Raw genomic sequence first — 19,896 nt, forward strand, 5'->3', positions numbered from 1 at the left:
TCCCTACTCACATTCAGACCTCCACCTCCGTTGACATCTTCAAAAAGAAACTTAAGACTCATTTATTTTTAGAGCAGAATTAATGATTATGTAGGCCCTGTATGCATTTGTAGTAAATTATTTGTTTTCTAAGCTGATTTGTATGTTTGGTTGTTTAGCATTGTAAAGCGCTTAGAAACATGTTGTATTAAGCGCTAAATAAATATTTCATATTATTATTATTTAAAAGTTGAAATAATCTAATTTATATCAATTAAACCAAAAAACAAAAAAACAAAACACAATTTGCTTGGATTTGCACACGATATCATGAATTTGAGCCATTTTCGGGTTGACATGCATAAGCAAAACATTACCTAACTTCAGAATGGTGTACCCGGACATCGCAAATTTGGTCTCAAAATATGCGGGAGACTTCAAAGAAAAGAGTCATGAAACGACGCGGCAAAATCTTTGCGCGTTGCGGAATCGCGGCGCGAAATGTCGAGGGGGGGGGGTCAAATTGACCCCCCCCCCCCCCCAGTTAGAATAGGGTTAATACTTGGTAGGTCTTTCCCTATTATACATCGAAAAGAAAACTTGCTTTTCATATCATTGATGACAATGTAAATTGTGATCTTTAACTCGTAAGTTTTGGCCTCATCCTCCAAAAAAAAAAATTTCGGGAGGTTTATTGCGCGCTCCTCAATATAAAACTCTGCATAATACCATGATATGAAAGAATTACACTTGCACAACTCGACTGTGATTATAATCGTGATACGAATGAATGCGAACACGAGATTACGGTTATAGAGACCGGATCAGCTCACAGTTATCCAACATTAAGGCGCCACATCCAATTATAGTCAGCCTGTGCAATTATTCGTCAGGTTTGCCCCTCTGCTTGTTAGTCTCTATCGAATGCAGAGGTTTATTATGACCCTGTGCTACGATTTGACCCCGATGCAGCGCGTGTTGCCACGCGACCGCTGGTCCTCCCAGATGCGGTACATCTCCGTGGTCGTCTTCCCGTGCGTGGTGATGAGCCTCTTGTAGGCGCAGTACTTGTACGGCTGATTGTCGATATGGAACCCCGTGTGGCCCGTCATGTTGATCTTCAGCTTCTTCATGCACAGCCCCATGTACACGTCCTCCAAGTAGAGGTAGCGCGTGCGCAGGGACATATTATACGCGCGCCCCGGCACGTCGCCGGACATGACGTAACCGGTGCCAGAGCAGAACGACGGGTATTTCGTGTTCGGGTACATTTTGCGCGGGACGTACCACTTGCTCTTGGGATTCCTGATCGGCGCGTTGCCGGAGAATTTGCTGCCGACAAAGTAGTTCGTGGGTGGCGTGCCGGGATCCGTCAGATGGGTGATGAGCATTTTGTAGTTCACATACATGTCGTCATCAGTCTTCATTACGTAATGCGCGTTCGGACAGTACTGACTCGCCCACTTCATCGTCATGATTGTTTTGAGGGTCAAATTATGGTAGGCGTCCACGAAGTCCTCCATCAGGATATCTCCGTGCCTCCTGCTCTCCAGCTCGACGAGTTTCTGATGAAAGGCGTTGCTAGACTTTCCCAGCATGAAGAGCGTCACTATTCGTTTATCTTTGATGAGCTTCTGCGAGCCCCATGTTTCGCGAATGGCCTTCCGTTTCTCGAAATTCGCGTGCACGGTGAACACGCACACGAGGAGAAACACTTCGGTGCCATTGGTACTGCTAGTCCTACACACATCGCGTTGATTCAGTACTAATTTGTAGTTGTGCGACGCGCTTAAACTCCTGCGCGCTTTGGTACTGTTTCCAGCGCCGAACAAACCCAGGATCCACGAGAAGAGACCACGTGACTTTGCCGTGGTCGCTCCCTTGCTGGTCCCCTTACACAGCTTGTCCATGTGTTCCTCGGCGTTGGCCCCATGGTGGCGCACCACGTCCTTCACCACGTCTGCCCCACCGCAACGCACCTGTCCGAGATCGCGCGTCGACAACCCGGCGCCGTCGCGCGGCTTCGACGTGGCGACTTCGCGCCCATTGACCACCTCCTTTCGCCCGCTGTAGATCACGAGATAGAGGCAGGCGTTGACCAGTATCATGACGACGAAGGAGAGTTTGATGCGGCGGTGTCTCGTCCATGACGTCGTCAGCTGTTGCAGTACCCTCAGGTACTCACCAGAGTATCCCGACATTGCATCAGGAACGGCGTTCCAGCGTCCATCAAGAGCATAAAAGACCTGCGATAAATAGAGCAAGACAAAGAAGCTTTTGTTTAGGAGATATTTTTTTCTTGTTTTCACCATAATTGTCCATGAATAATCAAAGCAAGTCTATATACTGTATATCAGCACACTTTATCATTTACTTCATAATTGCGGCTGTTTTAAACAAACCGGGACCCCCATACCGGAAAATATGCCTCTTCAAGTTATTTGGTTTGTTTAGATTTCAATGCATCAGTGAACAATTAAAATGCACATATAGATTATACGCTCATTCCTGAACCTCGATGCGGTAGTTTGAGATATCCAGTGCGAAAGTGATAGGTATCAACACAGAATGTAACAACCCCACTTACTCGACCTTTGGCACATAAGTCAATTAAAAAAAAAAAAAAACCCAAAACCCCAAAAACCTTTCTTTTTAAAAGTAAAGAAAACTCATCACAATTATCCCCCCCCCTAAAAAAAAAGCAAATGAGGTATAGGAGATCCACTTGTTAGTTTTGTTTTGTTTTGCTTTGTTTTAATGACTAGCATTCTAAATTTGATTTTACGTATAGATTAGCGTATTTAACATCAATACTGATCTGGTTGAATGAGATGTCATAAGTAAAGTCATTATAAGCAGCTTTCTGCAAACATGAATTCCCCGTTATGTTGCAACCTTCAATATCAAATTACATGGATACTCCAACTCTGCATTGTTTCGAAAAGTAATCAAATTATTAATGACAAATAACATTCACATCAAGAGTTGAAATTGCTTGATTTGATTAGTCAATTATCCATGATATGGAAACCAACACAAAAAGTCCACAAAAAACAACAACTACAAGCCCAACATTAAGCATGACACGTTCGAAGGATCAACGTGTGCGAAGGAATTACATTTAAATTTTGAGTCATATTATAGACGTCAGTCTACAACTAGACCATAAATAACATTGGGGGTTTTAATTTTTGCCATTTTAATGCACCCCCTAATTCGGACTGCATTTCCTGCATTTGTATTTGGCACCCCAGCTGGCGTATATTAAGAGGAGTGATTCTTACGGCGTTTACAACTTCAGTACACGAAAGCCCGATAGTATTAGGATATGAACGCAAGAGTCATTTTCTGAAATCCACTGGGCTTATGAAGAGACGTATTTCTGGATTTCTTGCTTGGACGAGTCACTGTCGGCCAAATTAAGAGCATTACAATTTTATGCTCTTCCTATGTCAGCGTGAGTTTATGGGGAAGGTTTACAGCATGAGAAGCGTATTAAAACCCACAGAAACTATATGCAAACCTTATCATGAACTATTATTGTCTACATTAATACACTATATAATCATCAAATGTTATATCACATCACATTAGTGAAATTGATATGATATAATAATACATATGATAAATTATATATACTATAGGGTCTAGTATATATGACATAACATGATAACCGACGATATGAAATACAACTGTCTTTTAGTAATTAAGGGGCCACTACACCAAGAACATTGAAAATGACAACAAAAAAATTCAAAATTTTTGTATTTCATTTTTGTACTTCACGAAGAATTTATCAAAACACACCATACATGTATAACTATATATGTACATGTTGCTAGAGATGTCAGCAATATAATGGTATACATTATGTGTAATATTGTGCATGGTTACCATGGTAACCAGATGCCTACAGGTGATTGGTTACCACAACAATGCCTACTACTGCTGTAAACTTTGATATTTTTTTTTCATCTTTGGTACATCTATAGATGCATCTAAAAAAAAACATTTTTATTGATTATTTTTGATTTTTTTTCCTGTTGCCATGGCAACCCTTAATATCCAATCAGGATTCAGCTGACAATAACGTAAAAACTAACTAAATAACTAAAGCCCATAATATCAAAATCTTAATCAACTTATTAAGCATGTTCTTCTGCAAAAGTGTACCAAATTTGGAAAGAAAATATTGAAGCATTCTCAAGTTATAGCAAAATGTGTAAACAAAGGTGTACAAAAAAACGCATTTTGAGAAAACGGCCATTGAAAATAAAGATGTCACCTTCGAATAATAAAATCCATAAAAAAATTGCATTTGCTGTAGTTTCTACACAAATTTGACCTCAAAGTACGGGCAAATGTCATTTTTGTAGCAGTGTGGACACAAAGTTCCCTTCAAAATATATCTTTAATTTACTTTATACACTTTAACAAACATATTATGTTAAGAATTATGATTTTAACCCACAAAAACAAGGTAAAAGGATTATGTTCAGTTGTTATCACACTGTAGTCCCACCTACAGAGTTTCGAAAATACATTTCTCCATTGCAAAGATGTGCCTTCAAAAGGGTATCGAAAAAATGAATTTTAACCACTTTTACTGCATTTTTTTAGTATAGAAGATACTGAATATTGAAGATAAGGACCTAAACTGTCACTTAAAAGTAAAAACAGAAAATAGTAAAATAAAAAAAATTCCACTTTTTGGTGTAGTGCCCCCTTAAGTATTTTTCTAAAAAATAATTTTGTCCTCTGGTGACACCCGACGGGGGCTGACGTATTGGCCTGATGGCATTACGTGATCAGGGCCCCGTTTTATCAAAAGATAAAATCGATTTTAAATGTCCTTACCACACAGGCTGCCATAGACTTACAGTTGAAATCAACTATATAATCAATTTTAACCTTTCACAAAACAGGGCCCTAGTCGTAGTTCATTATAACAGCTATATGCTCAAGACTTGGCTAAGGTGTGGTGTTTTGTTTGTTTGTTTGTGTTTTTGCTCTCTTTTTTTTTGGGGGGGGGGAGATTTTTCTGAAAGGTATAAGTTAGGCGACTTTAAAACAAGTCAACCTTGCATAAGGTTAGGTTAAAGTTTATCCACAATGAGACTGCCACCCGTTCAAGTCTGTCAAAACAAACTAAACGGATATAACGCAAATTTCCCGTCTCCGGAAGGACGTTTCTGCTGTGTCTTATACACCGAACAATTATCGACCAACAATACCTACGATACCTTCAGCTAAATGGCTAAAGCTCGTCGCACACTATGTACAACTTTCGTCGCACGGCTGAGCGATTTTGGATATGAAATAAACAAGCGTGTTTATTCTCAGGCTAAAGGGATAATTTCGGATCCAAAGTCAGTTAGCCGTGTGACCAAAAGTCGTATTGACAAGTGTGAGGCGACCTTAATAATACGGGTAGACAATGTATCACCAACTTATGAAACACACATGATATCACGGCATAGTATGTTCTCGTGTATAGTAGCATGCTACCCATGAATCTCGTCACAGAAACGGATATTAAAGGTATCGTATAGTTTTGGTTGAGACCTAGTTCCAGGTTTCTAACTTTTTGTGTGTGTGAGATAATGAGAAGCCTCTTAGGAAATATGAAAGAGCATGTAATTCCATGAGGAATTCAATGTTTATTTGATGAAAATTGGTTTTGAAATGGCTGAGATATCCAAAACAGAGTGAATCTAATAAAGTGTGGGACCCACCTTTTATTACGATCGCTTTGTTTTACTTTGTTTTTGGATGTTTCAGTCATTCCAAACCCGATTTTCATCAAATAAACTTTGAATTCCTCTTAAAGGGGAAGGCTAGTAACTGATCAGTGGGAATCAGTGGAAATGCTGGGAGATGATTGTTCCAATCCTTATGGGATTCATTCAAGAGTTCATTGTATATCTATTGTTGTGTGAAAATGATTTGCTTCAGAACGGTCTCATATTCAAGTAATGTGCAGTTTAATGCTTCCAGGTTAGCGTCCCTGGTCAGTGACGGAGCATTAATCTGCACATTACTTGAATATGAGACCGTTCTGAAGCAAATCATTTTCACACAACAATAGATATACAATGAACTCTTGAATGAATCCCATAAGGATTGGAACAATCATCTCCCAGCATTTCCACTGATTCCCACTGATCAGTTACTAGCCTTCCCCTTTAAAATGGTATGCTCTGTTTTCTTGGTATCTCGCAAAAATTTAAAAGCCCAATTCTCATCTCCATCAATACTGTATCATCCCTTTAAATGCCTATGGGCTTGGATTCCGAATTTCTGGTTTTGTATTGATGGCTGTATTTGAACAGACACGGATGCGCATTACGTGGGACTACTGTTTCATATCAAATTACTAATAGTACCGTTTCCATATATCACATGACGAAAGGCGAATGAAAAACAATTGCCAATCTCAATGTATGCATTAACTTGCACAACCTTTTCCGAAGTCCTCAAGCGTACAGACCACCAGCAACAAACGTATTCAAATTATGTGCATCATTTATAACATCCCACTCTGTTCCTGAATTCCCCAAAGGATTGCCCGATCAGAGTTTTACCTAAGCATACCGACAAATGGAGCATGCAGACTGGAACCCAGGGCCCTATTTCATAAAGCTGTTCGTAAAGTTACGAACAACTTACGAGCGACTGGTGATAAGTTCTGATGTGCTATACTTATCAGAATTTCCATAATTCAGCACAAGAACTGATCACCAGTCGCTCGTAAGTTGTTCGTAACTTTACGAACAGCTTTATGAAACAGGGCCCTGGTGTTGAAATAATACCTCTCCAAGCAACTTTAAACTATCACAGGCGATAGGTGAATGATCGCCCCTGATGGAAACTATAGTTAAGCAATCCCTAAACTTGAGGTATAACTGCCCGATTGATCGACTGCTGTCTCTCCCCCATCCACACCTGTATAATAAGCAAGGGGATCACGTGCACCATTCAGGATATATTATTGTCAGACGCGTCAACTATACACCATGCAGGGAGTAGTACTGAGTATTCTATATACAAGTCGTTCCACATCGGATCATTTGCATGTCAATTAAGGAAAGGAAGTGATGGGATATCCGCTCCTGTAGAGGATATTCAGAGTTACAGTACGGGTAACTCAAGTCGTTAATGACGATCCCATAATTTCCAGTTCCGGTTAATAGATGGTGTATTCAGTGCGAGCTTATTTGGAGGCTGAATACGATGGAGACAAGGGCAAGTGCATCAATACTTCTTGGCAGACATTTCCGATTTGAACAGAAATGACATCCTCTGTCAAACTGGCTGGCAAGATTAGTATAAGAGTGTAAACTCAACACCGACAAAATTATAACAGAATTCAACCGATGCGTCACTATGTAAATCAAGTCGAAGAATTACAAGAACGTCACGGAAGTACTATTATTTTTATATACAAAGCTGTGATATCGAGCGCATGCACATTATTCAACTAGACAGTAAAATACCCAATATGCGGCAGGGTGCCTATTTCTGGCATGGGCACATTCATTCATCAATAAAACAGCTAATGAACATCATGTGGGCTTAGTCCCACTTTAGAACACAAGCAGGAGCTTCTCGTGTTATGGGAAGTGACACCTGATTGGGCCTTTTTATCAATGAATGAAATTGGCCCTTGCCGCAAATAGGCACCCTATACAAAGCCTGCCGCAAACAGGGTATTTTACTAGGATGGTGTGCTAGCGTCACTGCCTCTTAATTCTTCAACTGGTCTTCGAACCCCAAATAAACTTTTTTGTTTCATGATAATTGAACTTTTCCAATCTTTTTTTTTCATATCTTACCTTTATTCTTTTCACATTTGAGTGCGCCTTGAGAATTTCATTTAATCAATTTGGCACAATATAAATGATCACCTATTATCATTACTATCATTGATACTTGTAATAAAAACCGCGTTTCTGTTCAATAATTTAGACACTACACAAGGCAGTCACATCAGCTTAATCATCAAACGTGCATTATAATGAATTTGATCCCACATACATGTGCACAACAATGGTCTTATTTCATCCAGGGTCTAGTCACTTTGAGCAATGTTGCCATGACTGTTTCTATGATCAGATGGCCCCTGCCAATATCATTACCACAGCATTGCCAGGTATAAAACTTTGTACATACCCAATTACAGACACCTGGGTCGAGAGGAACATGGGGGGTGGGGGTAAAAACGTGCACCTTGTCCAATATAAGGACGGAAGCATCACTTGGGGATTCGATCTCGAGACCTCCGAATGAGAGTCACGAGTCTCATTATGCCATGGTGCCCCAGGTATACTGGTAAAGATACCGTATAGTGTATAACTTATTAAAGTGTTAGTCGCATGGGGTACTGGGTGCGTCGATGGTACAATCATCCCATCTAATTTGCATAGAGGTCGTGAGCACTATCACTCAAGATCATTGTTTCATTTTCATTTACACGTGGATGAAAACATGAAGTTAGAAAATTCCGTAGCTCGAATGAAACATCTTCCTTTTGGTCCACTTAATTTTACTCCAAAGCTACAGAATGCAATTCGCAGACGGAGGGAGGGGTGTTCATAACAAACTTTGACTACTGTCGGTATTAATACACCTTGATACCACCCGCAGGAAACCCCTTGGAAACAATTTCCCAGCATAACATTGTATTATACTATAGCATGCAGAATCTTAATGTTAATGTTAATCTCAATCTTAATCTTAGTCTTAATGATGTATTTCCACTCAAACCGACTGTCAAAAATCCAATATTGAAAATACACTGTATATCTATAGCATGGACAAAGCAATATATAAAAGAAGAATCAAAGCACTTATACAAAGTATAGTATGGACAGAAAATCAATACGCAGGCACGTCATACCATGTATAGTTCCACGGTCATACGTATACGGGGACGACCGTTGTGAAAACCGGAAATATGAATATATGGACATATTATGATATCTTTTAATATCGCTCATATTACTTCTATATGTGATAAGTGACTTATGAATAAAATGTGTATGAAGTGAAATCATTATTACTGTTATTTCTCTCTGTATCGCTTTTCAATACAAACATGAAAACAGAATATCAATTTTCCTAATCTCTATATATAGTAATCAATTGTCAGTTTTGACATACGAATTAGCGCATATTACAAAGAGCTTGAGCCTTAAGTATTGAGAGCTACAGTATACTAACGAGGCAAGTGCTGCGATGGTTAGCAGCCCAGCTGTTCGGTCGGGATAACAGCAGCAGCTAATCCCGCTGATGACTAGCCATGAGTTACTAACGGGCTGAGACTGAATGCGTCAGAGCATCAGACATTCACCGCGTATTTGGTCAACCCTCCCTTTACAGGCGGGAGTACCAGGAAATAGAACTCTCGTTCAGTTCTCCCCTATTCCACGCAGGTTCATACCTATGTTATAGTTGTCCAATGACTTCATATTATGCATGAAAATCGTTTCCACAGTCACCAATGTTTGTGGTTGCAACAGAAATAATATACAAATGTTTGTGGCTGCAACAGAAATAATATACAAATGTTTGTGGTGGTAACAGAAATATACAAAATCCTGGTGGTTGTAACAGAAGCGTGGTCATGGCGCAACATTGCTACAAAGTGCTCTGTAATAGAACACAAACATTCCGGATATACAGGTATATTATAGCATTCAGGCATATCAGTAGCTAGACTGAGTTTCCGATGTCAGAGACGTCATCATCGTCGTCATTATGTCATTATCATTATCATTATCATTATTATTATTATTATTATTATTATCATTATTATTATTATTGTTATTATCATTATTGTTATTATTATTATCATCATTGCTTTCATTAGTTTTACTATCATTATTATCATTATTTACTCAGTCAAATGAAAATGACAATAACAGTTACATAACATACATCACAAGGAAATGGCACAGTCGACGTATACCACAGGACCTACACAGTTGACATATAACACAAAGTATGAACAGGGAAGGAATACATTGGCTATAGGGCTCACAAAAAATAATTATTTTACTGTTGCCCTTAGGCATGTGTACGAAATTAAGTAAAAAACATTTAAACATCCATCCCATTACAATTACGACTTTATGCCGTCCCTATTGAAACACAGCACTATATATTATACAAATCAATCAACATCAACATACAGTTGAAATGTACAATATTACACTTTACTATAAAAATGTGATGATCTCATATTTTGTCGTTATCTGAGCTATGTGGAGTAGATCATTTTGCGCACAAATAGTACAATATTGACACAAGTTGAAAACTGTGAAGCAGCTAATAGAACAAAAGGCGACAGAATTGTGTTTCACGATGTTGCGGTTGAGCAGGAAGGTGGAATCTTTCCACCTCCCTGGGTTGATTGGATCAGGGAGGTGGGGCACCTCCCTGCTTGAATGTTATATGCACAGAGACAATTGCATTTATTGTAAAAGAACAACAACAACAACTCCAAAACAATTAAAAGAAAAACCTCTTTACTACATCAAATCATCCATGCTGGATTACAATATACGGTCACTGGAACATTTTCCTTGTACAAACTGTACGTAAAGCAATAACCTGCAGTCCACATCAGATCATTCCTTTAACGAAACAATAGCTTGTTGTAACGCAGGGAGGTGGGAGCCCACCTCCCTGTTATAACCAGATACAATGCACTCCGTTTGCAAATGTACAGACACAATATTATCAAACGCCAAATGGGTGCTTCGTTTGCTACTTGAATACATACATACTTTTCATACGCTATGCACACTAACACTGACAGGTTCTATAAAACTGCATTGAATTCCAGTCGGCAGTAACAACTCTACTAGATCTAATCTTAACATACAATGTGGCGGGGGAACCATTTTCGGAGACAGCGTTTACTATGTGACGATGAATCACCGTTCTTTCCGGAAGAGAACGACGAGGCGAGAATGGAATCTTCCCAAGTGAACATTGTACAGTAAGAACACTGGAATAAAAAAATACACGTTCCCCGCAATAGCGCAACATTGATCGATCTCCTAACCGTTGCACTGAATCTCGTACATATACAAACACCAAGATTCATACAAAATAAGTGCTGCTTAGACAGAAAGAGAGAGAAAAAAGAGAGAGGAAGTGTGTGTGTGTGTGTGTGTGTGTGTGTGGGTGTATGTGTGTGTGTATGGGGGATATTCAATATAAATACATACAGTAGTTGTTGTTTAAACTTTAATTAATGAATCCCTGTTAGCTGAGTAGTCTACATAGTGTCATGTGATCAATCATAATATTGCTATGTTGAAGACAAGATGACGTGGCCTCATATTCATGGTATAGTACACTATACCCTGGATACGCATACACTGTACGATTGACATATCCTTTTTATTTTTTATCCAATGTTTATTTTAGGAAAACATTAACGTTATATTAACTTTGTGAAAATGCAGAAATCAAAGTAAGTCACATTCATGATATACCCATAGATAGCGTGTATAGAGTGCTATGTATGAGTATTTGCCTCATAGACCCTGTGTATGATTACGTCCACTGCAAGCGCAGTACACTGTATAGTCTGCGCTGCAATATGTAAATAAACAACAAACCTAGATAATTATTTTTGTAGGCGAAAACATCTTGAAATTCTATTCTAAAGGCTGTGCTTGAGAATATAAAACAAATGCATCATGTATACTTTTTCGAGCCTCGAGTAAAATCACTGATTCCTCTGTGACAGAATTTGCACCGGGAAAGAGCTGTTCCTGTCACCTCTTAGTCGGAATCCATAAGTTCAACTAGCGGCTGTCAGTGCATGGTATACTTGTTAATAATATTTTGCTTTAAAAAAATTAATTTTCTAGTTATTGGTTGAAAGAGTAAAACATGATTTTATATATTTTCAACAATCTCAGAGTGTTGGTCTGGTTGACACTACATGGTATACTATTTTGGAAAATGACAACATTTTCCAAATGTTAGGGTATTTGTGAAATCATGTCACAAAGTAACGATAAAACATAAAACCGATCGATCAGATATCGGTATCGCGAGGTGATATCGCTTGATATCGGCTATTATATTCCACATACTAAGAATCTTACTATAGGATTGGTCAAGAGCTGATCATGTGATAAAGCGTAGTTTTGCCCATCACATCACCTGAGAAGAAAAGTTCGTTACACTCTTCGATGATAGTCATTTTGTTTCGCTGATCTCTTAGTCCACACAGTCCTAACGCGTGATATAACTTACAATTTTGAGTACGCGCGAAATAAAAGTGCGTTGCACTGTGGTCTATCATTTGACCTGGGTCAAGTGATAGACCACAGTGCAACGCACTTTGATTTCGGTGCCACGCGCGGGGCGCGGAGCAAATTCGTTGTTTTGTCATCTACGCGCATACGTCTAAAGTAAACCACGTAGCCTAGGCCCTGAGGATACCCTAAGACAGCTAAAACGTTTTCAGATGTGGAATAAAATGGGAATATCTAGGACCCTAGATGTGGAATATAAAGCAAATAATCAACTTTTAGTTTCAGGCAATGAGACAAACTATCACTTCCTCGGCGATCTGAATGTGTACGCTATCTTTCCTCAGCTGCGCTTCGGAAGGACACAGCTGTAGCTACATCCAGATCACCTCGGAAGTGATAATTTGTCCCATCACCTTCACCAACGTTGATTATTTGCTTACTATGAACGTAATACGATAGGGAGAATTCAGATATCGCGCGCTGCTTCGCACAATCACTCTGTGAAATGTAACAAAGTAATTGTGACATCAAAAAGCAATTCTGACATCGCGCGCTGCTTCGTACGATCACTCTGCAAAATGTAGCAAAACAATTGTGACATCACAAAGAAAATCGGACATTGCACGCTGCTTATTCGTATGGTCATTTTGTGATATGGCACAAACCACATCGCCCCCTGCTTTCTAAGGTCACTGTATAGGATCTCTCCATAACATCGCATCCATCACACGACTTCTCGCCTAATAGTTTCCTTTCTTTGTTGTTTATTTTCTTCATCAAATCTTTAAACAATTTAATATACTCTGCCTAATTTCGAGTTCCTAGTTAAAGCTAAAATGCCTCAATGCCTCCAAAAGTATAGTCACCTTGGGGCGCGCACCTCAGTGAATAGTACAACTGTATTTTGGAGTCACCTCTGCCCATAGTTTCAACCAGAAACTCTCAAGGCAAAGTACCGTACATGTTGTTTACTTTGATATGCCTGATATGAAAACTGAACCATATAACTTTACAATACACCTTCGGGTCTGAATACTGCACATTTGTTCTGATGGGAAATGACTTTCTTCCATCAATTTCTAAGCAGATAACTGCTGTGATGGCAGTAACTAGAATTGTGTTTTGAGACTTGTATGCGTTTGTAGCGTATGAAACAAGGCCAAGATTTTATCAACATAAAGGGAGCAGGAAGGTAAAAGGGGGAAGTGGTATAGAAGGAAGGAAAAGTCAGAAGGAAAGCTATTGTAGGGTCGAGAGAGAATTAACGATAAAACATTTATGGGAAATGAGAGATCCTTATTTGTTTAATAATATTTATCATTTATATCGTTCGATGCTTATGCGTATGATTCAAAAGAAAAGTTTCATTAATGTGCTCATTAGTATCAATTAAATCATACAGTAATCCGTTTGATTAAAAAGTCATCAAACGTCTAGAGTAAACTTACATCATTGTACATAATTTTGAATAGGAAAAAAAGACGAAGTTTTATGAAAGATTTCATCCTCATTCTCTTCATGGTATTTCTGGAAGTGAGGTGCTATGTTTTGTCTATTTCTTCGGTACATTTATAAATTCAAGCGGAATGTCGGCCTACAATATAAATGAATGAAATGGAAAGGAAAAAAAAATCACTGAAAAATGCTTTAAAAAAACAGAAGTAATATTCACAGGGCCCCAACATGAGGCAGTGCGAGGCCTCAAGTGACTGCCGTCAGAAGGTCACGTGTGTCGGCAACGATGCGTTAAAGACTACGAAGTACACGTATGTTTACTGATATTTGATCTGACAACAGCAAAATGGGGCCCTGCCATATGAACAGCATGATAGTTCCTGCCTACATAAAAATCATATACGTATACTCAGTACTTGTTTATGTAAAGTATATATATATATATATATATATATATATTTTTTTTTTACAACACTTTGATCAGGGTCTGTAAAAGTGCTCAATGAGAAATAGTTATCTTACAATTTGTATCTATATGAATGTGTATATATTGTATATGCATTTTATATAATATAATCGTCAGGATATAAAACTGTAACTTGTATAATTTGTAAGAGTAAATAGGTGACTATATCACTCACGCACTTTTCAAGTTACAACATATATGTTGAGCTACGTGACAGCATTCTACGTTACAGGCTGACTTACCTGCCCTTAAAAATGAGTACTTCTATGGGTTAACTACCATAGTGACAGATATGAAAGGGCAATATATCGCGGCCCTTGGTGTTATGATCAAATACAGGTACAATGTTGTAGGTTTTAAATTGATACGTAGGTACTGACTATGTGGCAGAAATCCCGATATTAAAGTCAACATGCACTCAGTCTGTTCACGTCTAGGATCATATTATTATTCCCCCGACGCGCTTTTACACTACAGCCTCGTTTGTGCTAGTTGTGCGTAGACGTTTTTCCTGCATCAAATAAACCATAAAAACATCAATAACTTCATAGTATAAGCTTCAAATCAATCACGGAATATTTCTAGTTGTCCTAAACTTCCTACAGATTTAAAGGATGCACCTATTCATGCATAACTAATCGCCGCTGTGATAAACAAATCCACTCACTTCACTGACAGCTATCTAGACCGTACAGCTACAAAACCTAGATCTATGGACACAAATATTTAAATGGGCAGAACAAAAGATTACACTGCTTACGTGCGCCTTGTCTTTATTTGACAATAATGATAATGATGATAACAATAATAATAATAATAATAATAATAATAATAATCAACCATTTCTGTAGAGCGCAAAAATTGCATTAAGTCTCTATAACAATCGCTCTTTAGAAAAGAGAAAAGACAGGCACATAATAGTATGTGCATGGAAAGTTAAACTCTCTCCGTGTCGATGATATCGACAGTACGCATCACTGACTGCACTATCACGAGAACTTTAGGCCAAGTAAAAAAAAGAAAGTAGTTTCTCGTCCGGGTTTTTTGAGCAAGGCGATGAGGGAGGCCCTTACTATTTGATATCTTACTATTTTTTCGAGGATTGTCAAAATGAAAGTAATATGTGTTTCTCGTCCGGTAATTCTGAGAGAGGTAACGAGAGAGGGCTTTACTATTTTCTATATCCAATTTATGAAATGAAATATCACTCTGGTAGCTGTGTTATGAGAGACTAGGTCCCAAGTGTATGTCTTGCCTGCACTCTGTGCATTTTCAAACAAATAGATATAATATGTACCATACTTGAAATGAAACTTCATGCATGCAGAAATACATTTGCTTTTTCTTTCCACTACGTGCACTACAGATGTCAAGGGAAAATGACCATCTTAATACTGGTATTTAGTGTTGTAATGGCATTTCTGATACCAGTGTACTTGCAATTCTGATGTATTGTGCTATTAATTGAAACAGGTTCAAAACATTCTATCAACAAATGTACGACTGAAATAAATTCCATGATATTCAAAACACTGCTTTATTTATCATTGGTGTTTGTGACTTTTTTTTGTCCACACAGCTGGTATGTATCTGCATCTCTTCACACTATACAGCACAATTGTAGCACATTCAACTGGAAACTGGCTGGTACAATTGCAGATGGATGTCAAAATGATACTGATATGGCATTGTAGAATTAAACATTTAAAGATGTTTCTTCATGTTCTAAAAAGACATTTGATAATCACTCATCATTTGGATGATGAATGATTGTATCACACTACAGGTGATACGACTCACGGCCGTGTCCGTGAATTTACATCGTAAAGAAAAGTATCCCGCAGAAATACGAGACAAACCAGAGTCCGTGGAAAAGTTATTTATTTTGTAGATACACCCATTTGATAATTCTACATTTGCTGGAAAGCGCATTCATTTTCTCTTCAAAATAGAATACATCGCCGTCAGATGCAACGTTACAGAGCAGAGTGTTTGGGCCTCTACACATTCGAATGTGTTCATGCGTGCGTGCAGACAGCTGATAGACCAGGGGGATGGGGACCCTGACAGCTACAGACACGCATACGCGGCCGGCACGGCCACTGCGCTGGCACTGTACCTTCCGACACTGCACACACATGCACATAGTCACAATGACATGAAAATGTATACATACAAAACTCGATACAAATTACAATCTTCACAAGCATTTGTACAGTACAATTCATCCGCTTAAAATATGAGAAACGGGGAAAAATACGAACCATGCGCGAAATATGCGTGGAATATCAGCGATTGTTCGTAAAAAATGTTGCCGCTATCGCGTTCACGACGTACCGAGTGCGCTGTACATCACCGCCCAGGCCCGCGCGCCCATCCAACTACAGTTCGACTGCTTTGTGGGTCATTCCTTCTTGCCGAGCTCGCAGTGTGAAATGCGTGCGTTATTACATACGCACTACAGAAGCTACAGCTGTACTCCAAGTAGAGGACGCAAGGCGTATAGTATTAGAAATGAGACATCACGATTGGTAGGTGAATTGTCGATTTTTTTTTTCGGCGGCCGAAAAAAATAGTAAATATCAAAAAAGTCGATGCGGCAACAGAAAATCGATGCGGGCGGGAAGCGGGCTTGGACGAGAATTATGAATTTCTTGGTATTTTCAACGCCATTTTGAAAATAGTAAATAGTAAAAAAATCGATGCGCGCGAGGACGAGAAACTGGTTTCTTTTTTTACTTGGCCTTATGTGATTCGAAACGTCCTTTCATGATATCAGGGAGAGGCACCTCCCTGGTGATATGCAGCGACATGTCTTGTATCAACAGAAAAATGGGTTAACATGACACCTTTGCTAATCATTAGACCACCGCAATACTTTGAATTTGCAACAATGTCCCCAACATTGGCAACAATAGCGAGCTTCAGATCTGCGACGCGAATGTTATGAAAGACGACGCCTCCTCCCGGGTCGGAGAATAGAACAGCTGTCTCGCGCCATGTGCAGAACAGCTGTCTCGCGCCATGTGCGGAACACTTTTGTTGTTGTTGTTGTTGTTGCTTAATTAGCGTCGTCGTAGCGTTCGCGTCGGAGATCTAAAGCTCGCTATTGGTAATGTTAAGGATGTCTATACACAGCTGGTTCTGACTCTGGACATGAGTGGATTGCTCGGTTTTGATCGATCTTGGAATCCAGCTGTAAGTTGGAAGTAGGTCAAGGAAAGCGTAGTAGGTTACTTCAGGGAGGTGTCACCTTCCTGGTTACTTTGATTTCTTCTTATACCAAATCCATAGCCATGCAAACCAAAAACGTGGATTTATTCTAAAATGATAATTTACTGCACGGTCTGACTCTTGTTAGTATGCCCCCGGGTATTTAGTACACCTAACATTACCAGTACCGTTACAACCCCAGCTGGGTTAGGGGGGGGGGGGGGGGGCATCTCTCAGGCCAGCTCCCTTTATATAAATACGGGGCAGAGGTTACTGTATACTCTGATTACTCGATTATAATGCTGATCAATAGGGCCTACATATTTATACATGTACTCGAGACTTGAGTTCCTAACATGGAATGGGAGTCCGTATCAACAAGATGGTCAAGCCACATCACCTCAGTTGGGCTCAAGATCCTGAGATCTTTATTGAAGAAGTGCATCTGGATCCCCTATACTCACTCACACACGGTCACCAGCGCAGCCCGAACGCGAAGCTCCCCAAGTTTACAATATTAGTATACGAAGTACAGTATTTGTGTACTATTGTACGGGAGCGCCCCGGGGTAGGTCACAGTGAACTGAACTGAATTGTAAAATCTAGACCTAGATACAGTGTATCGTCTATACAATGCACTGTTTGTTTTGTTTTGTTTTGTTTTGCTCTTCCAATGGCACAGCCACAGCTAGGTCAGGGTCCAGGGTGGGGGGGGGGGGGGGTGGGGGATCAGGAGGGGAGGTTGGAAGAAATACTAGCTAGTATACGTCTATTAAACGTTAGTGTCTATTTACGTTACTACTATACCCGTATACTAGTATAGACCACTGGCACTATGTAGGACATGCAAAACACAGAATATGACTACAACAACGGCAATGCACTATCGAACAATATACAGAACAGCAACATACATTGACACAGTGACAGTAGGGTCTAACAGGTTAGCTAAAATCTGAGAGGTGAGAGTCTCACCTCCCTGCTGAAATTGACAGATAGTCAATAGTTAATACTGTGTTAGAAATGGTGTTTGATAATTATGGTCTATAGACTCTGTAAATAGTCTAATATCTACATTTAAAAACCAGCTAAGGGAAAGAAAGAAAGCTCTCACGCCTTCTTGGTCACGCTGGTTTATATATTTTAAGCAAAAGAATAGTATATGAATTATGATATGCACCATCATGACCATAGATGGATTTCAACGCTTACTTTTCCCTTGGGGCTTTGTATTGATAATTATCTCGATCCCGGAAAACATGAACAAAAGCGAGAGTGCCTTTTACCAAATGATAACGATATTTTGATACTTGAAATAAAGCCACTGCAGTCTGTAGCTAACATGATCTATAGAATATACTTACTACTTGATACTGCTCTTCATTATGTCGGACGACTTGGGTTTATATCCATATTTCTAGCGTGTGGAAATCAGCTTCCACGAACGTCCTTTTTTGCAAATTCCGATGGATCACGGCATCATGAAAGACAGGGCGAGCTAATGGACAGGACATGCATTTTGCAAATTGCAATAGGGAATCCAGGCGGGTGGTACGGTACGGGTGTACTGATTTATCCCTATAGCGGTTAGTGTACGCTTTTACTGTGCAACGTATTTACACGTAATTCTATGCTTGGCAGTCTACTTCGGCGTTACACGTGCGTGAAGCACAATACGTACAACTTTCAATAGGGACGATTGTACAGTACGGTGTCTGTACTAAACTAGTATTTAGATGCACGCGCACCACCAACACACTGTAAGGATGGAGCTGAGAATTCACACGGTCATCGATCGTGCAATCCGAATACGAATTTGTACCGCTAACACACGAAGCCTGGTCATGTCCGCGCCCGCACGTACATCCGAACTCACTCTCTTGATCGCTGAGACATCCAGCGAGACGTCACGACGTCAGCATTAGCACACAACAGTGGGTGGTGAGGCGCTTTCTCGCACCTCCACTAAACTTCACTCTTTTGCCCTCCTGTATTATACATGTACAATGTACACTGTACTTCCTTTTGCCTCAGACCTCGTTCCCAGTGTCACCTCACAGGAAATCACAAATTCGCCATCCTGTTATGTCTAGAGGAAAGAGCCAGCGCAGCAACTTCGAACCATGAAAATACATAATACCATGATACAATGTTACTTGGTTACCTACAATAGATTGGAAACCCTCCAACGAATACTAGTCACAAAAAGGAGGAGGGGGGGGGGGGGAGCTTACATGAAAAGGAAACGTTCGTGGATCCTTCTCCAATACAGCCTCGCCCATATTTGTACACCTGTTCTACATAATCCATGAAATCTATTTGAAGGCAGAGTAATAGGTCCATTTATAGCAGGACATACAACAGTACATGTTTATAGGCCACTATAATCTGTAGAAGATAAAAATGAACATGAACATTTTACACGTGAACTTGTCGAGGCAGGGAAGCCGCCCTATGACGTTAATAAAGTCCGTCCGTAGCAGATATGCGTTACGGTTGCAT

General features: G+C 39.6%; 1 protein-coding gene across 1 annotated transcript; it reads right to left on the minus strand.

Moving 5' to 3' along the window:
- Positions 1-929: 929 nt before the first annotated feature.
- Positions 930-19,175, minus strand: LOC139723328 (beta-1,3-galactosyltransferase 1-like). Its single transcript, XM_071634592.1, has 2 exons — positions 18,759-19,175; positions 930-2,225 (listed from the first exon to the last, which is right to left on the minus strand). Exon 2 carries the CDS (start codon positions 2,178-2,180, stop codon positions 930-932), a length of 1,251 nt encoding a protein of 416 aa, XP_071490693.1. The 5' UTR covers positions 2,181-2,225; positions 18,759-19,175.
- Positions 19,176-19,896: the final 721 nt, after the last annotated feature.

Source organism: Diadema antillarum, unplaced genomic scaffold (genome assembly GCF_040938485.1).
Source record: "Diadema antillarum isolate AM-2024a unplaced genomic scaffold, OU_Dant_1.0 scf00000186, whole genome shotgun sequence".
Taxonomy (NCBI): domain Eukaryota; kingdom Metazoa; phylum Echinodermata; class Echinoidea; order Diadematoida; family Diadematidae; genus Diadema; species Diadema antillarum.